The 26435-nt window shown below is 39.0% G+C and overlaps 1 protein-coding gene across 1 annotated transcript; it reads right to left on the bottom strand.

Annotated features, from left to right (window-relative positions):
• Positions 1-23847: 23847 nt before the first annotated feature.
• LOC128644227 (ankyrin repeat domain-containing protein 49-like) lies at positions 23848-24578 on the bottom strand (the record flags this gene model as incomplete). Its single annotated transcript, XM_053696918.1, has 1 exon — positions 23848-24578. A coding segment is annotated over one exon (690 nt), but the record flags the coding sequence as incomplete, so codon positions are not given.
• Between the last annotated feature and the right edge of the window lie 1857 nt (positions 24579-26435).

The following is a 26435-nucleotide window of genomic DNA, read 5'->3' as shown; positions in this document are numbered from 1 at the left end:
GGTAACCAATAATATACAATATACATCTCAGTACTGTACCAATACTTGTTACCCTACAATCTCTATAAACCACATAGAATCTCAATTACCCCCAGAATACCTTGAGTTTTCAGATGTGTTTAATCTTAAAGAGGCAGAAAATCTACCTCCACATAGGCCATTCGATTGTCCTATAGACACTAAACCTAATACCACCATACCTTTTGGTAAAATATATCCTATGTCTAATAAAGAATTACAATACCTTAGAGAATATCTCGATGAAAATTTAAGAAAAGGGTTTATATCCACTTCCACTTCTCCAGCAGCAGCTGGAATGTTTTTTGTGACCAATAAAGATGGTACTATACGTCCTATTATAGATTACAGGGGTTTAAATGAAATTACAGTAAAAATCGCTACCCACTTCCACTCATCCCTGAACTCTTAGAAAGATTAACTGATGCTCAAATCTTTACCAAACTAGATTTGAAAGGTGCGTATAATCTCATACGCATAAGGAAAGGGGATGAGTGGAAAACAGCTTTTAAAACTCGTTATGGCTTATATCAGTACAATGTCATGCCTTTTGGCTTGACAAATGCTCCAGCAACTTTTCAGTTTTTTATAAATGAGATATTCAAGGATTTATTAGATATCTGCGTAGTGATATATCTAGATGACATTTTAATTTATTCTAAGAACATAACTGATCACATCAAACACGTACGATGGGTTTTAATGAGGTTAAGAGAGCATCATCTTTATGCTAAATTAGAGAAATGTCAATTCCATGTAAAGACAATCAAATTTCTGGGTTACATCATCTCCCCAACTGGCATAGAAATGGATCCTGACAAAATAAAGGTTGTTTTGGATTGGCCTGTCCCTACCAATTTAAAATCTCTCCAAAAGTTTCTTGGTTTTTCCAATTTTTACAGAAGATTTATTCAGGGGTATTCTTCCATAGTTCAACCCTTAACTAAATTGACAGGAAAAATTAAATTTTGTTGGACTACTGAAGCACAAGAAGCTTTCGAACATCTGAAAAAATGTTTTACTTCAGCTCCCATCTTACAGCTTCCTGATCCAGATGCAGATTTTACCTTAGAAGTTGATGCCTCAAATGTTGGTGTTGGGGCAATTTTGTCTCAACGACGCATTGGATCACAAGTTAACCATCCTGTTGCCTTTTATTCCCGACTCTTGACTCCAGCAGAAAGGAATTACTCTGTGGGTGACCTAGAACTTTTGGCAATAAAAGTTGCCATGGAACATTGGAGGCATATTCTTGAAGGCACATCCAAACCTTTTTTAGTACTTACAGATCACAAGAATCTACAGTACCTAAAGAAAAACAAAACTTTATCTTCACGTCAGGTCCGATGGTCCCTTTTTCTAGATCGCTTTAACTATCTCATCCACTACCGTCCAGGATCAAAAAACACTCAAGCAGACTCTCTATCCAGAACTTTTCAGAATGTACCTGAAAAGGAAGAAGCACAAAATATCATACCCACTCACAGATTCTTAGCCTCTATTACCTCATTCCATTCTGATCTACTACATGCTCAACTCAAAGATTCCACAATCCCTTCAATCTGTACTAAAGATTCAAAGACTGGTTTATATCATTATCACAAACTTCTGTATGTACCACCAACATTAAGAAAACAATTATTTCATCATTTCCATAATCTTCCATTAGCAGGACATCCGGGTATTACTAAAACCCATGAATTGTTGAATAGAGAATATTGGTGGCCGAAAATGAAACAAGATATTTGTAGCCATATCACTGACTGCCAAGTTTGTTCCAAACCAAACGACCTTCGCATAAACCATTCAGTTTGTTGACTCCTCTGCCAATACCTGACACTCCTTGGCATATGATATCAATGGATTTCATTGTAGAGTTACCACCTTCGAAGAATTATACCTGTATCCTCGTAGTCGTTGATCACCTTACTCGTATGGGACATTTCATTCCACTTAAGAAGATACCCTCTGCAACAACCACTGCTACCTGTTTCATTAACCATATCGTAAAATTACATGGTCTACCACTTTCAATAGTTACAGATAGGGGAACTCAGTTCACCTCCAGATTCTGGAGGGAATTGTGTCGTCTATTGAAGATCACCCCCAGATTCACAACAGCTTTTCATCCGCAGTCTAACGGTTTGACAGAACGACTAAATCAAACATTAGAGCAGTATCTTCGGTGTTATATATCTCAAGTTCAAGATGATTGGTCAGACTGGCTACCAATGGCGGAATTCACTTATAATAATTCGATTAACACTTCTACTAAAATGACACCATTTTTTGCTTCTTATGGTTATCATCCGAGAACAATACCCACTTCTAACATCACCTCATCTTCTCCCTATGCTGTCGAATATATTACTGAACTGAAAAACTCCATACCTTTATTGAAAAAACATCTGGAGACTGCAAAAGATAAACAAAAGTTTTATTTTGACAAGAAACATATACCTCCCCCATCATATAAACCTGGAGATCGTGTATGGTTATCCACGAAAAATATAAAACTGAAAGTTCCCTGCAAAAAATTGGCAACCCAATTTATAGGTCCCTTCAAAATTAAGAAAATCCTGAATCCTAATGCAGTCGTTCTCCATTTGCCAGCTCATCTACGGATTCATCCTTCCTTCCATGTGTCTCTCTTGAAACCTTATTCTGGTACATTAGACTCACTACCCGGGAATGATTCCTCTGATGCGGATTTGTGTGCAGATCAGTCTGAATTCGAGGTGGAAAAGATCTTGGATTCCCGCAACCATTGGAGACGGGTTGAATATCTGGTCCGTTGGTTGGGATATGGTCCTGAAGAAGACTCTTGGATTCCTTTACGTGATATTCACGCTCCAGAGCTCTTACGTGAATTTCATCTTCACAACCCTTCCAAACCTGGGTCTCTGCTCCCAGGAGGTCCGCCTTGAGACGGGGGATCTGTCATGATTCCACCTTAAATCCCTTTGTCCACCTTTACTATTCACCTATAAAAGGATATCAGACACACCTGTTTAATGCTTGATTATTGAAGTTGTGTTTCTGAAGAACTTCCTGTTCCTCCGTTTCTACTCTTTCAAGCCTTTTAACTAATTTTTGAGAATCATCTACGTTGGATCAAGTTTTCACTTTCAAAGTGTATCTCAAGTGATTATATCTTCCAAAACTTACTTCTCCAAGGTATTTTTCCCTTGCCGTAATCTATAGCCTGAATCTGTGACGTCATCTCACACGCTGTATCATAGGAGCCGTACAGCACTCGCATCTTGCAGCCTCCTCCTCTCTGACCTGTTCAGTGAACGCTGCCTAATCAATAACGCTGCTTCCCAGCTGTGTCTTCGATACATTTCAGTCTCCGATCAGGTACAAACTTCCTCAGCTCATAAACTGTTTTTGTCTCAAGTAAGATCATCTTGTAACTTACAAAGTATAATTTGTTAATTCAAGTTTACATCTCATATATAGCGGATACATATTTTTCTATCTATTTGCTCACCATTTTTGTCTCCTATTTTTCTCTTGTGCGCACAGAGTGTATTATTTTTTGTCATTAATACAGCCTGTCTCTTGTAAGACAAATCTTATTCTGAGTGAGTTTACTTCAAGAATCTTTCTCCTTAGATTTCCCACTCTGTATTATTTTTTATTTACACAAATCATTTCCAATTACTAATATTAAGTTGCTTTATTCCATGAGTTTAACTTATTCAAAGCTATATTTGTTAAATATTGGAAAAAGCTACAAATCTATTTTTTTTATTTACCTGGAGACATGACAGTGGGTTTCTAAAATCAATGCCTTTCCTGTAATCTTTTATTCAAAAGGATGACATATCTCCTCTTTCATGCTGTTGTTTCGGTTGAGGCTCCGGGACCCTCATATTAAAAAGGCCTGAGGATAAATAAGTGTCACGGCTGTCTAATCAATGTTTTTTTCTAATTTAACGGTTGCAAATAATGATCTGTGGGTTTCTAAAATCAATGCCTTTACTGTAATCTTTTATTCAAAAGGATGACATATCTCCTCTTTCATGCTGTTGTTTCGGTTGAGGCTCCGGGACCCTCGTATTAAAAAGGCCTGAGGATAAATAAGTGTCACGGGTGTGTAATCAATGTTTTTTTCTATTTCACGGTTGCAAATAATGATCTGTGGGTTTCTAAAATCAATGCCTTTACTGTAATCTTTTATTCAAAAGGATGACATATCTCCTCTTTCATGCTGTTGTTTCGGTTGAGGCTCCGGGACCCTCGTATTAAAAAGGCCTGAGGATAAATAAGTGTCACGGGTGTGTAATCAATGTTTTTTTCTATTTCACTGTTGCAAATAATGATCTGTGGGTTTCTAAAATCAATGCCTTTACTGTAATCTTTTATTCAAAAGGATGACACATCTCCTCTTTCATGCTGTTGTTTCGGTTGAGGCTCCGGGACCCTCGTATTAAAAAGGCCTGAGCATAAATAAGTGTCACAGGTGTCTAATCAATTTTTTTTTCTAATTTCACGGTTGCAAATAATGATCTGTGGGTTTCTAAAATCAATGCCTTTACTGTAATCTTTTATTCAAAAGGATGACATATCTCCTCTTTCATGCTGTTGTTTCGGTTGAGGCTCCGGGACCCTCGTATTAAAAAGGCCTGAGCATAAATAAGTGTCACGGGTGTCTAATCAATTTTTTTTTCTAATTTCACGGTTGCAAATAATGATCTGTGGGTTTCTAAAATCAATGCCTTTACTGTAATCTTTTATTCAAAAGGATGACATATCTCCTCTTTCATGCTGTTGTTTCGGTTGAGGCTCCGGGACCCTCGTATTAAAAAGGCCTGAGCATAAATAAGTGTCACGGGTGTGTAATCAATGTTTTTTTCTAATTTCACGGTTGCAAATAATGATCTGTGGGTTTCTAAAATCAATGCCTTTACTGTAATCTTTTATTCAAAAGGATGACATATCTCCTCTTTCATGCTGTTGTTTCGGTTGAGGCTCCGGGACCCTCGTATTAAAAAGGCCTGAGCATAAATAAGTGTCACGGCTGTCTAATCAATGTTTTTTTCTAATTTAACGGTTGCAAATAATGATCTGTGGGTTTCTAAAATCAATGCCTTTACTGTAATCTTTTATTCAAAAGGATGACATATCTCCTCTTTCATGCTGTTGTTTTGGTTGAGGCTCCGGGACCCTCGTATTAAAAAGGCCTGAGGATAAATAAGTGTCACGGGTGTGTAATCAATGTTTTTTTCTATTTCACGGTTGCAAATAATGATCTGTGGGTTTCTAAAATCAATGCCTTTACTGTAATCTTTTATTCAAAAGGATGACATATCTCCTCTTTCATGCTGTTGTTTCGGTTGAGGCTCCGGGACCCTCGTATTAAAAAGGCCTGAGCATAAATAAGTGTCACAGGTGTCTAATCAATTTTTTTTTCTAATTTCACGGTTGCAAATAATGATCTGTGGGTTTCTAAAGTCAATGCCTTTACTGTAATCTTTTATTCAAAAGGATGACATATCTCCTCTTTCATGCTGTTGTTTCGGTTGAGGCTCCGGGACCCTCGTATTAAAAAGGCCTGAGCATAAATAAGTGTCACGGGTGTCTAATCAATTTTTTTTTCTAATTTCACGGTTGCAAATAATGATCTGTGGGTTTCTAAAATCAATGCCTTTACTGTAATCTTTTATTCAAAAGGATGACATATCTCCTCTTTCATGCTGTTGTTTCGGTTGAGGCTCCGGGACCCTCGTATTAAAAAGGCCTGAGCATAAATAAGTGTCACGGGTGTGTAATCAATGTTTTTTTCTAATTTCACGGTTGCAAATAATGATCTGTGGGTTTCTAAAATCAATGCCTTTACTGTAATCTTTTATTCAAAAGGATGACATATCTCCTCTTTCATGCTGTTGTTTCGGTTGAGGCTCCGGGACCCTCGTATTAAAAAGGCCTGAGCATAAATAAGTGTCACGGCTGTCTAATCAATGTTTTTTTCTAATTTAACGGTTGCAAATAATGATCTGTGGGTTTCTAAAATCAATGCCTTTACTGTAATCTTTTATTCAAAAGGATGACATATCTCCTCTTTCATGCTGTTGTTTTGGTTGAGGCTCCGGGACCCTCGTATTAAAAAGGCCTGAGGATAAATAAGTGTCACGGGTGTGTAATCAATGTTTTTTTCTATTTCACGGTTGCAAATAATGATCTGTGGGTTTCTAAAATCAATGCCTTTACTGTAATCTTTTATTCAAAAGGATGACATATCTCCTCTTTCATGCTGTTGTTTCGGTTGAGGCTCCGGGACCCTCGTATTAAAAAGGCCTGAGCATAAATAAGTGTTACGGGTGTCTAATCAACGTTTTTTTCTAATTTCACGGTTGCAAATAATCATCTGTGGGTTTCTAAAATCAATGCCTTTCCTGTAATCTATTATTCAAAAGGATGACATATCTCCTCTTTCATGCTGTTGTTTCGTTTGAGGCTCCGGGACCCTCATATTAAAAAGGCCTGAGGATAAATAATTGTGTAACGGGTATCTAATGAATTTTTTTTTTTATTTCACGGGTCATATAAATGATCTCTGGGATTCTAAAATCAATGCCTTTCCTGTAATCTATTATTCAAAAGGATGACAGTACTACCAAAATACAGCCAATGAAGGGCCTTAGGAAGACTGAGCCAAGGTTGGATTGTAGTATTTGGTTAGGCTAATCATGATGGCCATGTAGACCACCACCACCGAGAGTCCTGGAAGTAACAGGGATGAGATGAAAGAGCTAAGAATAGTAGAACTTGAAACAACAGAGTTAGCCATGGGTGTTAATGCAAAACTGCTTGGCTTTTTTTGGCTTTGGGTGCGGCTATTCTTGCAGGCCATATAGAGCTGCCACCATTCAGTGTCGTATCAGCTATTAAACTAATAAGAACAGTACTACCAAAATACAGCCAATGAAAGGCCTGAGGAAGACTGAGCCAAGGTTGGATTGTAGTATTTGGTTAGGCTAATCATGATGGCCATGTAGACCACCACCACAGAGAGTCCTGGAAGTAACAGGGATGAGATGAAAGAGCTAAGAATAGTAGAACTTGAAACAACAGAGTTAGCCATCGGTGTTAGTGCAAAACCGCTTGGCTTTGTTTTGGCTTTGGGTGCGGCTATTCATGCAGGCCATATAGAGCTGACAACATTCGGTGTCGTATCAGCTATTAAACTAATAAGAACAGTACTACCAAAATACAGCCAATGAAGGGCCTTAGGAAGACTGAGCCAAGGTTGGATTGTAGTATTTGGTTAGGCTAATCATGATGGCCATGTAGACCACCACCACCGAGAGTCCTGGAAGTAACAGGGATGAGATGAAAGAGCTAAGAATAGTAGAACTTGAAACAACAGAGTTAGCCATGGGTGTTAGTGCAAAACCGCTTGGCTTTTTTTTGGCTTTGGGTGCGGCTATTCATGCAGGCCATATAGAGCTGACAACATTCGGTGTCGTATCAGCTATTAAACTAATAAGAACAGTACTACCAAAATACAGCCAATGAAGGGCCTTAGGAAGACTGAGCCAAGGTTGGATTGTAGTATTTGGTTAGGCTAATCATGATGGCCATGTAGACCACCACCACCGAGAGTCGTGGAAGTAACAGGGATGAGATGAAAGAGCTAAGAATAGTAGAACTTGAAACAACAGAGTTAGCCATGGGTGTTAGTGCAAAACCGCTTGACTTTTTTTTGGCTTTGGGTGCGGCTATTCATGCAGGCCATATAGAGCTGACAACATTCGGTGTCGTATCAGCTATTAAACTAATAAGAACAGTACTACCAAAATACAGCCAATGAAGGGCCTTAGGAAGACTGAGCCAAGGTTGGATTGTAGTATTTGGTTAGGCTAATCATGATGGCCATGTAGACCACCACCACCGAGAGTCCTGGAAGTAACAGGGATGATGAGATGAAAGAGCTAAGAATAGTAGAACTTGAAACAACAGAGTTAGCCATCGGTGTTAGTGCAAAACCGATTGGCTTTTTTTTTGGCTTTGGGTGCGGCTATTCATGCAGGCCATATAGAGCTGACAACATTCGGTGTCGTATCAGCTATTAAACTAATAAGAACAGTACTACCAAAATACAGCCAATGAAGGGCCTTAGGAAGACTGAGCCAAGGTTGGATTGTAGTATTTGGTTAGGCTAATCATGATGGCGATGTAGACCACCACCACCAAGAGTCCTGGAAGTAACAGGGATGATGAGATGAAAGTGCTAAGAATAGTACTACTTGAAACAACAGAGTTAGCCATGGGTGTTAATCCAAGACCGCTTGGATTTATTTTTGTATTGGGTGCGGCTAATCATGCAGGCCATATAGAGCTGCCACCATTCGGTGTTGTATCAGCTATAAAAATAATAAGAACTGTACTATCAAAATACAGACAATGAAGGGCCTATGAAGACTGAGCAAAGGTTGGATTGTAGTATTTTGTTCGGCTAATCATGATGGCCATGTAGACCGCCCGTAACAGGGATGAAAGTGCTAAGAATAGTACTAATTGAAACAACTGAGTTAGCCATGGGTGTTAGTCTAAGACCACTCGGCTTTTTTTTGGGTTTGGGTGCAGCTAATCATGAAGACCAGATAGACCTGCCACCATTTGGTGTTGTAACAGGTATGAAAATGCAAAGAACAGTACTACTTAACACAACCTACTTACCATGGGTCCCAGAGCATATGTTTGGTTGTTATATTTTGTAAGGGTAATCATGCAGGCCATATAGACCTCCACCGATAGGGTGAGTATGAGTAACAGCTATTAAAATGCGAAGGACATTACTAATTAACACAACATAGTTACCATGGGTCGCAGACCAAGAGCAGATGTCTTATTATTATATTTTGTATGGGTAATCATCCAGGCCGTATATAGACCTCACCAAATAGGGGGAGTTACAGAGATTAAAGTGCTAAGAATGGTAGTACTTAAAACACAACCTCGTTAAAATAGGTAGCAGACCACATGTCTTATTATTATAATTTTTCAGGGTAATCTGGCAGGCCATATAGAACTCCCCCGATAGGGGGGGGGAACAGGGATTAAAGTGCTAAGAAAAGTACTAATTAACACAAGCTAGTTGGGTCCAAGAACGCATGTTTGATTATTAGAATTTATTAGGGTAATTATATATCGAACAAATCTATCTATTTCTCTTCTATCGATTCTATCTAACTATCAATCTATGTATATCTATCTATCCTATCTATCACTATCAATCTATCTTCTGTCCGGGATGTTTTGAAACAGCCACTTTGGGAATGTTAGTTGATTTAGACCCATTATGGCTTAAAAGCAGACTCTGCATCAACTATGTAATTTTCCATGGGAGTTTTGCCAGGGATCCCCCTCCAGCATGCAACAGTCCAGGTGTTAGTACCCTTGAAACAACTTTTCCATCACTATTGTGGCCAGAAAGAGTCCTTGTAGGTTTTAAAGTTCGCCTGCCTATTGAATTCAATGGCGGTTCGAAAATTTTAGGTTCGCAACATCACTAATGAGGATCAGAGCAACCCTGACGAGAAGGACACTGTAAGGTGGCTCAAAGTGTTGACACACACCTCCTGCTATGACTTCAGGAGTAAGAGGGAATCGTGGCGACAGTGCGATGACTACACAGGGGATACAACACAACTTCCTAAGAGCAATGGCTCCTACATCAACACGGCCGTGATAGGCAACTCATTTTTGAAACTAATAGGGGATAGTGATTCCCCATCGATTTCACAGGATTCTTCCCATATTCCACGACTCCTAATTGTAACGGAGGCACACTGGAGCTCTAGGAGACTGGCTAATGCCACAGCTAAAACCGGAGTAGGCTAAAATTCCCCTGCCAGGATAAAAAGTCATAGTAAGACTGGCAATGTGAGACATAAAATGAAACTTAGCTAACCCTATGATTTGTTCTCTGGTCTCAATATCATATTAGGAGCTTGTGTACCCGTTTTACTTCAAAACAAAACCTTTTTGTTGGCAGTATATGGTACCCTTCAGATATGGACTTCCTAAGGGCAATCTTAGTTCAGTTTTGATAGTTAGTTATTTTTAGATTATCATAGTTAATGGACTGCTAATGCTAAGTACTAATAGAAATTCTTTGTCTATAAAGTTTATATGCCTAGTATTCCTATAAAGCTTTGTTATATTTTGTGTATGATTTTTACAGATTTGGAGTATAGAGCACTAATGAGACATTAATATTTTAAAGTTAATAAATATTTCAGTTGTGATAGTTATTTCTGTTTAGTTTACCATAGTTGGAGAAATACTAATATTTACATACTCATACTTATTTATTACAAACAAGTTGTGCTCATAAAATTACATACCCTGGCAGAATTTATGATTTCTTGGCCATTTTTGAGAGAATATGAATGATAACACAAAAACTTTTCTTTCACTCATGGTTAGTGTTTGGCTGAAGCCATTTATTAACAATCAACTATGTTTACTCTTTTTAAATCATAATATAATGTATCATTATAGAAGCAGTAACAGACTCATGATCTTTTCCCGGGGTTGTTCTCATTTTGACCGCATAGCTCACTTGATAATCAGTTCCACTCTTAGCATAGTTTCAAGTATATGTAGAAATTATATTAGAGTGCCCTCAATTCATAACTAACAATATTACTCCATGTAGTTGGCTTTTATGTCCCCAATAGTACTTGATGGATGGAACCCAGGCATATCACACACCTGAGAGTTCTTGTAAATATATATTTAAATATGCCATATTAAACAAATTATAGTCTCTTATATCTCCTGATATTATAAGCTCCATGTCCTATTGCCCAACCAATCTCCCCCCCCACACTCTTTAGAGCACCCTGGCACTTAAATAGTGACCAGAGACTTATTTTGCTCTTTCCCTCAAAAATTACCGCCTTTATTGTTATACTCTTATTCATGCATAGGTGTCTCAGTTATGTCCCCAGCCATATTCATAGTCCTTATATGATATGATCCACAGGTTATTATCTATATTCCTATATTATAAATAGCTTATATGAGACACCTCTATATTATATTAACAAACAAATTCAAATAAATATAAAACAAAGAAAAAGTTAATATTACTGTTATTTTTTATTTTGTATTCTAAAATTTGAGGTTATTTTTTTACATATTTAAACTATCCTGTGATGTAACAGATATGATTGTATATATTTCTCTGAAGACAGTTAATATGATTTTTCTTTCTGTACCAACACACTATTTGAAGTATTGCTTGTCTGTTGCATATTAAACCTAAATAAAAAAATTATTTAAAAAAAAATATATATATATTTTTCTGTAGTGTAGCTGGCCCTCCCTCAATACCCCCTCCCCCTCTCCTAGATTCCTTTTTTAAACATAATTCCCCCCCCTCTCCCACTCCCACCACCCGCTCCCACCAACACCACAATCGGTGCAGATTGCGGTGACTCTCTCTGCATCGGTGTGCCAGAAAAGGTATTGCAGTGATGCCTCAATATTGAGGCATCACAGCAATACCTTGAAAGCAGCTGGAAGCAATCAGGATCGCTTCCAGCTACTTTAAACCCCTGACGAAGTACAGGGTACGTCGCTGGTCTTTAAAGACCAGTTTGTGTAAGACGTACTCTGTACAACTTGTGTCGTTAAGGGGTTAAGTAACTTTGTGATTTACGCCTAGTATCAATTTGCCTTTGTTCTCTTGCTATCTTTATTTGAAAAGCAAGAATGCAAGCTTAGGAGTCAGCCCATTTCTTGTTCTAAATGTAGCCACCAATTAGCAAGCACTATCCAGGGTGCTGAACCAAAAATTGACTGGCTTCTTAGCTTAGATTTCCCCTTTTTCAAATAAAGATAGCAAGAGAACAAAGAAAAATTGATAATAGGAGTAAATAAGAAAGTTGCTTAAATTGCATGCTCTATCTGAATCATGAAATAAATAATTTGGGTTTAGTGTCCCTTAATGCTTATAAGCAAGAATTCCCTTGATTCTTTTTTTAAGCAGCATTAACATATTGTTTTGCAATTGAATAATATATTACCTGTGTGCATTTCTGCTTTTCAGCACTACATATTTTGTTGACACTTTATGAATAAAAATAATATTCTGTCTGACAAACAGACCACAGTGTCCTGAAAAACAGTTTTCTCTCTTAGGACCTGATTATCTAAAGGTCATCTATTGTTCGATATTCTGAAAGTGTATTCTGTTTTTCAATGGTCTTTATGAATGTTCTATAGATTTTGAAAGTGGTGGTGAATACAGTTTCGCAAAAGAAATGTTTACAACAAAATTATGTACATTTATTTACTGATTCATAGATGCATAAATAATGCACTACTGTATTGTATTCATTTTATTTATTACATTTTCAATAAAATAAATTGCTTGGTTAAAGGTTACCTTAATGAAAAGAAAAAGAAATTACTATACTAAAGTGGAAAAAATGTACTCTAATTAACTTAACAGTTAATATTTTGGGTTACAAATAATGGAATATTTTATATTAACATTGTTTACAGATGCAGATATTTTCAAAATATTCATGAAATGTTTCCATATACTTATGTTGCATAGATCATATTAAATTGAATATAAACACATACATATTGGCCTCAATTTAACAAAGGTCTTGCGGACCTGATCCGACAGTGCGGATCAGGTCCGCAAGACCTCGCTGAATGCAGAGAGCAATACGCTCTCTGTATTCAGCATTGCATGGTGCAACGCCGCCCCCTGCAGACTTGCGGCCAATCTGCCGCCAGCAGAGGGGTGTCAATCAATCCGATCGTACCCGATCGGGTTAAATTCCGGCGATGTCTGTCCGCCTGCTCAGAGCAGGTGGACAGGGTTATGGAGCAGTGGTCTTTGTGACCGCTGCTTCATAACTGCTGTTTCTGGCGAGTCTGAAGACTCGCCAGAAACACGGGCCGTCAAGCTCCTTTCGGAGCTTGATAGATAGACCCCATTGACTCAATTGTCTAACATAATTTGGGAGTAAATAATGAGGAAGCCTCACAAGTATAATTGTTTTCTCAAACCATTCTGCAATTCCTATCCATATATCTTCACACATATTTGTCTCACCACTCAAATCAAAGAAAATATTTTTTTCTGTTACAATTATTTATTAGTATAATTCAATGGTTTTCAAACCTGTCCTCAGACCTCCCTAACAGGCCAGATTTGAGGATAACTAAACTAGAGCACAGGTGAAATAATCAGCTGATTGGTAAACATGGTTATTTTACCTGCTCTCATCCAAGGCAATCCTGAAAACCTGGCCTGTTAGGGAGGCCATAGGACAGGTTTAAAAACCAGTGGTTTATTCCTACATGGCAAATCATGAAGCTCTTTCAGATTACTGATACACCAGTGACGTGCAGTGACGTCAGAGGCTGGTGAGGCAGTGGCTAGGATACGCCTTCATTCTTTAGATATCTTTTGTTGAAGAAATAGCAATGCACATGGGTGAGATAATCACATGAGGTATCTATGTGCAGCCACCAATCAGCAGCACTGAGCATATTTAGATATTATTTTCAACAAAGGATATCAAAAGAATGAAGAAAATTAGATATTAGATGTATAAGTTATTTAAAATTGCATGCTCTTTCTAAATCATGAAAGAAAACATATGGGTTTCATGTCCCTTTAAATGGTGTCTTGGAAAACTGGTCAACTTAGTAAACATCTGATTTTAGTCTAAAGGATTGTACCAGAAACTCTTGCCAGATAACAAAATGCTTGCTCTGATTATGAGATCTAGAAATCCATGCCCATTAAAATATATGTTTAAAACATACTTTTTACTTTAATGCTGCAAATTATGCTTATAGATTATTTCATTATTCAGTAAATATAAAAATGTCTTGATCCAGTGGCGGCTGGTGAAATTTAAAGATGGTGGGGCGCTTGACCCCACCCCTTTAAATAAAGCCACACCTTCAGATGGCACTACCAATTCATTAATTAAATAAAAGGTAGACAGAAACACAGAAAAGCACTCGGGGGGAGAGGGAGAGAGAGACGGGGGGAGAGAGACACAGAGGGTTAGAGAGAAAGAGAGACATAATCACACACAGAGGCTTAGAGAGAGAGAAAGAGAGAGAGAGAGACACACTCACACACAGAGGGTTAGAGAGAGAGAGAGAGAGAGAGAGAGAGAGAAAGAGAGACACAATCACACACAGAGGGTTAGAGAGAGAGAGACACAATCACACACAGAGGGTTAGAGAGAGAGAAAGAGAGAGAGACACAATCACACACAGAGGGTTAGAGAGAGAGAAAGAGTGAGAGAGACACAATCACACACAGAGGGTTAGAGAGAGAGAGAGAAAGAGAGACACAATCACACACAGAGGGTTAGAGAGAGAGAGAAAGAGAGACACAATCACACACAGAGGGTTAGAGAAAGAGAGACACAATCATACACAGAGGGTTAGAGAGAGAGAGAAAGAGAGAGGGAGGCACACAATCACACACAGAGGGTTAGAGAGAGAGAAAGAGAGAGAGAGACAATCACACACAGAGGGTTAGAGAAAGGGAGAGACACAATCACACAGAGGGTTAGAGAGAGAGAGAAAGAGAGAGAGACACAATCACACACAGAGGGTTAGGGAGAGAGAGAAAGAGAGAGAGACAATCACACACAGAGGGTTAGAGAAAGAGAGAGAGACACAATCACACACAGAGGGTTAGAGAAAGAGAGAGACACAATCACACACAGAGGGTTAGAGAAAGAGACACAATCACACACAGAGGGTTAGAGAAAGAGAGAGAGACACAATCACACACAGAGGGTTAGAGAGAGAGACACAATCACACACAGAGGGTTAGAGAGAGAGAGAAAGAGAGAGACACAATCACACACAGAGGGTTAGAGAGAGAAAAAGAGAGAGAGACACAATAACACACAGAGGGTTAGAGAAAGAGAGACACAATCATACACAGAGGGTTAGAGAGAGAGAGAAATAGAGAGAGAGGCACACAATCACACACAGAGGGTTAGAGAGAGAGAGAGAGAAAGAGAGAGAGACAATCACACACAGAGGGTTAGAGAAAGAGAGACACAATCACACACAGAGGGTTAGAGAGAGAGAGAAAGAGAGAGGGAGGCACACAATCACACACAGAGGGTTAGAGAGAGAGAGAAAGAGAGAGAGACAATCACACACAGAGGGTTAGAGAAAGAGAGAGACACAATCACACAGAGGGTTAGAGAGAGAGAGAGAAAGAGAGAGAGATACAATCACACACAGAGGGTTAGAGAGAGAGAGAAAGAGAGAGACAATCACACACAGAGAGTTAGAGAAAGAGAGAGAGACACAATCACACACAAAGGGTTAGAGAAAGAGAGAGACACAATCACACACAGAGGGTTAGAGAAAGAGAGAGAGACACAATCACACACAGAGGGTTAGAGAAAGAGAGAGAGACACAATCACACACAGAGGGTTAGAGAGAGAGAGAGAAAGAGAGAGAGACACAATCACACACAGAGGGTTAAAGAGAGAGAGAGAAAGAGAGAGAGACACAATCACACACAGAGGGTTAGAGAAAGAGAGAGAGACACAATCACACACAGAGGGGTAGAGAAAGAGAGAGAGACACAATCACACACAGAGGGTTAGAGAAAGAGAGAGAGACACAATCACACACAGAGGGTTAGAGAGAGAGAGAGAGACACACAATCACACACAGAGGGTTAGAGAGAGAGAAAGAAAGAGAGAGACAATCACACACAGAGTGTTAGAAAGAGAGAGAGAGAGAGACACAATCACACACAGAGGGTTAGAGAGAGAGAGACACAATCACACACAGAGGGTTAGAGAAAGAGAGAGAGACACAATCACACACAGAGGGTTAGAGAAAGAGAGAGACACAATCACACACAGAGGGTTAGAGAAAGAGAGAGAGACACAATCACACACAGAGGGTTAGAGAGAGAGACACACAATCACACACAGAGTGTTAGAGAGAGAGAGACACAATCACACACAGAGGGTTAGAGAGAGAGAGAGAAAGAGAGAGACACAATCACACACAGAGGGTTAGAGAGAGAGAAAGAGAGAGAGACACAATCACACACAGAGGGTTAGAGAAAGAGAGACACAATCACACACAGAGGGTTAGAGAGAGAGAGAGAGAGAAAGAGAGAGACACAATCACACACAGAGGGTTAGAGAGAGAGAGAAAGAGAGAGAGACAATCACACACAGAGGGTTAGAGAAAGAGAGAGACACAATCACACAGAGGGTTACAGAGAGAGAGAAAGAGAGAGACAATCACACACAGAGAGTTAGAGAAAGAGAGAGAGACACAATCACACACAGAGGGTTAGAGAAAGAGAGAGAGACATAATCACACACAGAGGGTTAGAGAAAGAGAGAGAGACACAATCACATACAGAGGGTTAGAGAAAGAGAGTGAGACACAATCACACACAGAGGGTTAGAGAGAGAGAGAGAAAGAGAGAGAGACACAATCACACACAGAGGGTTAGAGAGAGAGAGAGAGAGAGAGAGAGAGAAAGAGAGAGAGACACAATCACACACAGAGGGTTAGAGAAAGAGAGAGAGACACAATCACACACAGAGGGGTAGAGAAAGAGAGAGAGACACAATCACACACAGAGGGTTAGAGAGAGAGACACACATAATCACACACAGAGGGTTAGAGAGAGAGAAAGAAAGAGAGAGACAATCACACACAGAGTGTTAGAAAGAGAGAGAGAGAGACACAATCACACACAGAGGGTTAGAGAAAGAGAGAGAGAGACACAATCACACACAGAGGGTTAGAGCGAGAGAGAGACACAATCACACACAGAGGGTTAGAGAAAGAGAGAGAGACACAATCACACACAGAGGGTTAGAGAGAGACATAAGGGATGAGAGAGTCAGAGAGGGAGGAAGAGAGACAGAGAGAGAAAGAGACCATGGGGGAGAACGACACATAAGGAGAGAGATGGATAGATAGATAGATAGATAGATAGAGAGAGAGAGAGAGAGAGAGAGAGAGAGACAAGGGGGGGGAGAGGGACCACTGCATTTTTAAGTAATAAAACAGCAGAGCTACAGAGAGTTCATAAAGTGAGACTATAAATTAGTGTGGAGTACAGAGGCAAGCTGCTTGTGTAAATTTTGAGTAAATAAAATACAAAAACGATCCTTAAACTGCTGTAAAAGAGTAAAAAAACAAAAAACACTAAACCACATTCATTAAATTATCATTTTCACTAACAGAATCCCTTTCAGCAAAATCTAAGGTTGCAGAACTTACTTTAATAAAATGTGGCTAAAACACTGCAAGTCTGCATCTCTTCCTGGCCGCTCTCTCTGTAAGGAAGTGAAAGTGGCACATTCCACTGCACTTAGAGGGGTAGTACAGAACTCTCTTTTTCACTCTAGCAAAGCTAGCAGCTTCACAGGACAGCAACAAAATAAATGAAAGTTGTTTTTTTTCTGTTTTTGTTTGTTTTATATGATTTAACATCCAGCCCCAACCCTAACTTCCACTTACTAATGCCTCTCACTGGTTCAGCCCAAATAGAACTGCCTCAAATAAGCAGTTAATGAGCCATGCAATGATCTTAACCACTTTCATCCAGTAGGTGGTGCAGCATGTTGTGTAATGGTGGGCAGACCTGCTTGTGCCTCTCCATTGCACAACATGTAGCTGTGAAAAAAAAATGCTGGGGAAAAAAATAGCAATTTTTTTTAATTGTTTTTTAAAGCCAATAAAAAAATATATTTTTGCCCATATCATAGGTGAAGTGCTGCCTCACCTGCCTCTAGTGACTGCACATCACTGATTTACATTGTGAAAAGTAAAACAGAACTGTTCATGCTCACTGTATTGTGAATTCACTGTGTTTGCGATTTGATAAATTTACACCACACAAAATGAAACTTTAATAATTGGTCCCTTAGCAAGCTACAAATCAATGTATGCTTTCCTCTAAAGGAAGTTAATAAATAATAAAGATGATTCAGAAGCATTGCAAAGAGGAAGACTCTCTCTCATTGGTCAGTCCCAGCAGTTAGAACTATTGCAATATTCTATTCATCAGAGATAATGGGACAGAAAATAGTTTACTCATAAAATAAATAATTAAAAATATCCCAAAAAGGGGCGTGTCCGAACAACGTTCTGAATAGGACGTACCTACTGCAGGCTCTAGAAGAAACCTCTATAATCCACCGATTTTGGAGAATCTAACAGCCATAATACATTAATATCTATAAGATTTATGGTTGCCAATCGTACGGTGATTATATATCTATTTTTGCTGGCTGTTTACATGACCCAAGAGCCACAGACCGGACGACTAAGACCTAAGGCGGTGGCCTATTCATAGGTAACGACTCCCCCCCGGCTCCTCCGGGTCACCAGTGCTGGCAGCAGGTTTCTGCCTTACTGTTCTACACATCGCAAAGCAGAAAAAATAACCTATAACCAACAATCTTGCAAAAGACCGGGTCCTTATGTTATCGCTTACAAGATTGCTTTCAAGATGGTGACCGCTTGGGAGATGAGCCGGGAGCAAGAGCTAGATCAGCGCTTCGCTAAACTGGAGAATTTACTTCTCAGAATCTATCACCGATCACTCCCATTAGACCATGCACAGAGTACCCTACCTCTGCTAAACAATTTACCTACGGAAGAACCAACGCGGCCACCTACATCACATCCAAACAAAGATGGCGACAGGAGAGAGATCACAGCAGAGAGAACCCCTCAGCCCACAGAAAATCCTTCAGCACAGTCACAGCAAAGGGGACTCAACACTACAGCACAGGCCGACAGCCCTAACCCTAACAGCGGGGAGGCAGACATGAATGGCTTCTTCCTGCGGCCCGCGCAGACAGGTCCCGGTGGGGTCACAGGAATTACATATCCTCTCCGACTGTCCGGTAAGAGCACATCTATCCTCCCAGGTGCCGGGGGGCTGGCTTTGATCGGTTCGGGCTTGCAGAAAGAATCTGTCACTGACATTAAAGAGATAATGCCGGTGCCAAAGATTTCCCTTGCACAAGCACTGGCGACATGTGGTGACACTGGGACATGCATAGATACCAAGCCTAATCAGAGGTGCCACGTAAGGTGTAATATGCACGACATAATAGCCTGGGGGATTGCTATCTTTGACTCTGGGATGGGGGAGATTGTGTATGAGAACTTACACCCCTCTTTGAAATTAGGGGAGAGGGCTGAGTATGGGATGGACTGCACTATTTCACGGCCATGCAATCTGAGTAACCACCAAGAGACACTGTTCAGCAGGCAAGCAGACCCAGGGGGCTGACAAAAAAAGCGAAAAAGAACTATAATAAAAGTGTCTGTGTATTTTCCTGTTTATTGGAACCAACGTTAAGACTCCTTAGTAATCCCTTGTTGTTTCAGATTATTATAAGTACATTATAAGTTCCCCAAAATGTTTTCACGGTATATATACTTATAACACCATGGGGATTGTCAACATCTCATGGATAGCTCAGCAAAAAGCCTATTTCCATAGTACACCTTGTAGGTAGAGATTTAATGTATATTAGTTGCTGATTCTCTGAGCTCTAAGGTAATATTTGGGAACACAAGCCTGAAACTATGCGATTGACTGTGAAGCGATTGATAACATTTATCTACATTTAACTCCATATAAACGGCACTCTAATGCGCGGCTCCTATTTAGATTGTTGCTGACTAGACCATGCAAAGGAATGCCTTGCTTTTTAATAGTTTATATACAGCCCCATGCCTTTTACAGCCTAATGTATCTGGGTGTGTTAATTTACTGGCCTTCTAGCAATTCCTAAAGCATATTATTTGGCAGGGGATGATATATCTACATACACCTCATGTTTATTCTCTAACAAGCTCTCTCTGTTTATATTATTGTTTATATTATTGAAATGGCCCATGACAGCATGGACCTGGTTTAGCACTGTTTCTGTTTAATTTACAATGTTTTGCAACTAGTTTAAATAATCCCATCTTCAATCTGAAATATATTCTTTAAAGGTCCAAGAGTGACCTAGAAACCTGTTATATGGGACAAAAACGAGGACTGCTTCAGTAATGCACGACACTTGTACATGCATCAACATTTGTTATATTTTTGGTTTCTCCTTTTTGTACTTGTTTCTCATGTATGTATATTTCCTCAATAAAAAAAAATATAAAAAAAAAAAAAAAAATATTTTTGTAGATATCATGATTGGCTGAATAAAAAAAAAAACCAAGCTATGATTGTTTGGAAATAAAAGAAACAGATTGAGATGGTTATTGTGAAGAATAACAGTGAAAAAAAATAATCACCAGTACCGCTCCATCATAATATTTAAGTAGTACCCTATAAACACAGAGCGGTACACACATATAGAAGTGCTCCAATACTTTGCCTGCTAAGCCTGTACAGAGATCACACATAAACAGAGAGATATTCTGCACTCACACAAAAATAATCAAAACACTCTCACCTAGATTACAAGTTTTGCGTTAGGAGGGGTGCGGTGCTAACGAGCAGTTTTCCCTCACCGCTCACCTACAGACAACGCTGGTATTACGGTTTTTTTTAAAAAAACGGCATTAGCCGCAGAAAAGTGAGCGGAGAGCAAAATTTTGCTCCACATCTCACCTCAATACCATCGCTGCTTACGGTAGCGGTGAGCTGGCAAAACGTGTTTGTCCAGATTTCCCCATAGGAATCAATGGGGGAGAGCTGGCTGAAAAAAACCTAACATCTGCAAAAAAGCAGCGTTCAGCTCTTAACGCAGCCCCATTGATTCCTATGGGGAAACACATTTTATGTCTACACCTAACACCCTAACATGAACCCCGAGTCCAAACAACCCTAAGCTTACACTTATTAACCCCTAATCTGCCGCCCCCGACATCGCCGACACCTACATTATAATATTAACCCCTAATCTGCCGCTCTGGACACCGCCGCCACCTACATTATACTTATGAACCCCTAATCTGCTGCCCCCAACATCGCCGAACCTTACATTATATTTATTAACCCCTACTCTGCTGCCCCCAATGTCGCCGCCACCTAACTACATTTATTAACACCTAATTTGCCTCCCACAATGTCGCCGCCACTATAATAAACATATTAACCCCTAAACCAAAGTCTAACCGTAACCCTAACACCCCCTAATTTAAATATAATTTAAATAAATCTAAATAAAATAACTACAGTTAACTAAATAATTCCTATTTAAAACTAAATACTTACCTATAAAATAAACTTCAAGACATCCGACATGGAGCATCCTCTTCAAACGAAGTCCAACTGAAGAATGAAGGTTCCTTTAAATGACGTCATCCAAGATGTCATCCCTTGAATTCCGATTGGCTGATAGAATTCTATCAGCCAATTGGAATTAAGGTAGAAAAAATCCTATTGGCTGATGCAATCAGACAATAGGATTGAGCTCGCATTCTAATGGCTGATCCAATCAGCCAATAGAATGTCAGCTCAATCCTATTGGCTCATTGGATCAGCCAATAGGATTGAACTTCAACCCTATTGGCTGATTGCATCAGCCAATAGGATTTTTTCTACCTTAATTCCGATTGGCTGATAGAATTCTATCAGCCAATCAGAATTCAAGGGACGCCATCTTGGATGACGTCATTTAAAGGAACCTTCATTCTCAAGGTAGGGTGATCTTCAAGGGGTTAGTGTTAGGTTTTATTAAGGGGGTATTGGGTGGGTTTTAGAGTAGGGTTGGGTTTGTGGGTGGTGGGTTTTAATGTTGTGGGGGGTATTGTACTTTTTTTTACAGGTAAAAGAGCCGATTACTTTGGGGCAATGCCCCGCAAAAGGCCCTTTTAAGGGATATTTGTAATTTATTATAGGGTAGGGCTTTTTATTATTTTGGGGGGCTTTTTTATTTTATTAGGGGATTAGATTAGGTGTAATTAGTTTAAAAAACTTGTAATTATTTTTTTATTTTCTTTAATTTAGTGTTTTTTTTTCGTACTTTAGAAAAAAACATTTAAATTGTAATTAATTGTATTTAGTTTAGGTAATTAATTTAATTATAGTGTAGTGTTAGGTGTAATTGTAACTTATGTTAGGCTTTATTTTACAGGTAAATTTGTCTTTATTTTAACTAGGTAGTTATTAAATAGTTAATAACTATTTAATAACTATTGTACCTTGTTAAAATAAATACAAAGTTGCCTGTAAAATAAAAATAAACCCTAAGCTAGATACAATGTAACTATTAGTTATATTGTAGCTAGCTTATGGTTTATTTTATAGGTAAGTATTTAGTTTTAAATAGGAATAATTTAGTGAATTGTAGTAATTTTATTTAGATTTATTTAAATTATATTTAAGTTAGGGGGTATTAGGGATAGGGTTAGACTTAGATTTAGGGGTTAATACATTTAATATAGTTGCGGCGACGTTGGGAGCGGCAGATTAGGGGTTAATAAATGTAGGTAGGTGATGGCGATGTTAGGGATGGCAGATTAGGGGTTAATAAAATGTAACTAGTGTTTGCGATGCGGGAGTGCGGCGGTTTAGGGGGTAATATATTTATTATAGTGGCGGCGATGTCCGGTTCGGCAGATTAGGGGTTAATAAATTTTTTTTAGTGTTTGCAATGTGGGGGGGGGGGGCTCGGTTTAGGGGTTAATAGGTAGTTTATGGGTGTTAGTGTACTTTTTAGCACAGTAGTTAAGAGTTTTATGCTACGGCGTTAGCCCATAAAACTCTTAAATACTGACTTTTAAATGCGGTATCAGTCTTGACAGGAGAGGCGGTACCGCTCACTTTTTGGAAGACTCATAATACCGGCGCTATGCAATTCCCATTGAAAATATAGAATATGCAATTGATGTAAAGGGATTTGCGGTATTTTCCAAAAAAGTGAGCGGTGAGCCTGTCATTTCAAGACTCGTAATACCAGCGGGTGTTAAAAAGCAGCGTTGGGACCTCTCAACGCTGCTTTTTAACCCTAATGCACAACTCGTAATCTAGCTGTCTATTTGTGAGACTCAAATTGCAAACTATGTTTAAAGCCCATTGTTATTTCACCAATCAAAAGTCAGGTTATTCGTGTTCAAACAACAATAATAAACCCCAAGTTCCCACTAGGAATATTAGTACCATAGTAATTAGCTCTTTCGCTGAATAAACATCAACCATAATATTTAGGCTGTCTATCTACAGTATCTATCTATCTATCTATCTATCTATCTATTTATCAATCTGATACAAACCAGGCAATAAAGTCTCCAAGCAATAAAATGTGCAATGACTGTGTTAAAGTAACTGTGTAACAGGGTCTACCCTCAGCAACTGTTTGCACAGTCCAGTGTTTTTTTTTTTGTTTGTTTTTTTTTTATTCATTTTTTTAATCAAAGCTCAAACATAATTAAAAAGAATACAATTCCACATACACCAAACACATCAGTACAGGTGCTGGGTTGGCTATATATTTGCAGAACCTGGTGCACAAGTATAGTTCACTTAAACTATAGTTTTAAGTCAACTGTATTGAAATTCACAGTTTTGGTGCAATTTATAATAAAATTGTAGTGTTAGGATCAAAACTTGATTAAAAAAGCCACTATTTTACTTTTAAAATGTGTTTTTTTTCCCACTATAACATAAAAAAAGTGTTTTCACAAAAAAAAAAAATTTTTTTTTTTTTTTTTAAAGTAAAAGGAAAACAAAAATGTTGGTTTACAATGATAGTAATATTGATAAATACCGGTGTTTGTTTCCATTAGTGTAAGTGTAAGCTAAAAAAACTCAAGCAACATGCAGCTCTGTTTTAGTAATCTGAACTGTTACATTTACTCATTGAAAAACTGCAGGGTTTCATTTTTGTGAGAGTTATGTTTCTGAAAATGGATTTGTCCAATAATCAGCAATTTCAAAGAGGTAGTGATACACATCTGTCCGCCCGGCAATGTCATAGGGAGTTTCCTCTAGTTTATTTTTCAGATGTGGTTTGACGTATCGGTTCATCAGCAAAAGTTCCAGAATTTGTCGGCTATCGCGGTTTCCAGAAGCCAAGTGCAGAGGGGTCAGCAAACCTTTAGTCTGTGCGTTGATATCTGCTCCGTGCTGCAGCAAGAAAGAAGCCACGGAGGTGTTGTTCCATTTGCATGCACTGTGCAGAGGGGTCCAACCGTCCACGGTGACAGCATGCACATTAGCACCCCTGGCAATAAGCTCACGTACCACGCTAAGGTGTCCATTATATGAGGCTCGATGTAGTGGTGTATAGTGATCATCATCTGTCGCGTTTACAAGACCTGGCTCCTTTGTGAGGATTCTTTGCAAGGTGTTGAGCCTGTTGTTTTCTGCTGCAAAAAACACTTCCTGTTCTTGATACCACTCCTCAGTTTTCTCTTCCTCTTCTTCATCAGAATCTGGAGTCCAAAGGCTCTGGGTTCCTGTGGGAATGAAATGGTGGTGTGTCTCCAGCAACTCTAATTGGTTGAAGTCCTCAGGAAACTCTTTAAGTCTATCCAGCAATTCACCTTCAGCTTCTGGACTGGGTTCCTCATTATTATTGTTCTGATGTGATGGGACCGTAGGGAGTATTGTATTCTCCTTTATAGGTAAACTTGTGATTTAGAAGCTCCCAGTTTAGCCCTGTTGATTAGGTTAGGCTGGGACACCCACTGAAAAGGGCTGGGAAAGAAGGAAGAGCAGACCCTCCCCTGCATATGAAACGATAGATAACACAAACAGGAGCAAGCAGGATTCTGTAGACTTCAGTCTACATCTGATACTTTGAGGCTTGGTTAGGAGTCTATCAGGTTGTTGTCTCTTTGCCAAATTCCTACAAGGAGGCGGGCAAACTACAACTCCCTGTATGCTCCGCGCTTCTGCCGCTTTTCCTGTTTGCGCTGCGTGAGCGGAAGCCCAGGAGCTGTCTGACAAACCAAAATTAGGTAGAGCTCTGCTGTGAGCAATGCACGCTGGGAGTTGTAGTCTTTTGCGCAACCAGCGTGGAAATAGTGTTACCGGGAAAGCACAGTAAGTTTGTATATGCATTGCAAGGCGAGCGTCAGTTATGCCCTCACAATATTGCGATTGATATGTTTGCAGCATCTTCCTTCCCACAATATTAGTTTATATCCTGTAGTCGATGGACAGGTTCCGTTTCGTGGAGAAGACCTTTTTGTTATCTTTTATGACTGAAATCTTGTCCCAGTAGCTCCTGAATTACTGTCACAGTTATAGGCATACATGATATGGCCAGTCCAGTGTTTGGACACTTTGGGCCAGATAATAAGTGGAACACTAACTAGAGCTTTTGCTTATTGCCATGAGCCAGGCTGCGCTGGTATTACAAGTTGAAAGTAAAAAATTATCGCTCTAGTGCTAGCCCGACTCGCGCAAAATAATTACTGCTAGCGCAATCATCTACTGCTCAAAGTCAATGGAGCAAAAAAGTTAAAAAACCATTGCAATGTCTAAACTATACTATTAACCCTTAAATTACCATCCCTCCACATTGCAAAGTAATACACTAACATCTAAACCCCCTAAACTTTGTTTACATCACAATTGTTCTTAGTTTCCAAATCTTATTATTTCCACACAAAATCTACTGTTTCATGCCAGAAGATGCAATATTTTATTTATTAAATGTAAACAGTTAGATAAATAAATGTTTAGCCATACAGTATACATGTTTAAAATACAAATGGAAATTGCTGTACATAACTACAAAACAAGATTGGTGTAGTTCTTTCTGAATATGCAAATAGAGTTGAGTTAATACACAGTAATAATAAAATGCTAATTAATAGCAGGAAGACTGTGCTAAAATAGTAGCAGAAGGGAATAGATTTAAGCAGCTGTCAGGCGACAACAAATTGAATGTATTGATCATAGAGTAATCCCATATGAAGGGAGGTTTAGGAAAAAGAACAATTAGCCTTTGCAGATGATCCAACTCTCACAAAGAGTAGAACACACTGTGTAGGGAAGGTCAGAAGACAAGAAAGGAATACAGAGTTAATTTTACGTGGTCCAAGATTGTGCTTTCCTGATGATATAAATAACCACATGGATCACAAGCAGAATGAGCTACATTCTTGGCATATGTTCTTACCAGTAGAACATATCTTAAACCTGGCAGCTGATATAGTTAGACTTGGGAAAATTCCATGCAATGACTTTGCGGAAGATTTAACCACCTTTAATGAAAATATTATATGATGTAATCAAACCATTTATTAAAGCCACATTTTGTAAATAAATTGTAATTGTTCAAAGCTCCATAGACGGGCAACAAAGCAAATCAATAACTGGTTTAGATAGTTTGCGATATTTCGAAGAAATTGTTTTTTTGGCCTCTCTAGGGAGCGGGGACAAGCAGAGTTGTTGTTTTTTTAACATGAAATAAAATGTCCCTTTAAG

This window comes from Bombina bombina, unplaced genomic scaffold (genome assembly GCF_027579735.1).
Source record: "Bombina bombina isolate aBomBom1 unplaced genomic scaffold, aBomBom1.pri scaffold_1066, whole genome shotgun sequence".
In the NCBI taxonomy this organism is placed as follows: Eukaryota; Metazoa; Chordata; class Amphibia; order Anura; family Bombinatoridae; genus Bombina; species Bombina bombina.
The sequence above is the reverse complement of the archived record's forward strand: the minus strand, read 5'-3'. Positions and strand labels throughout refer to the sequence as shown.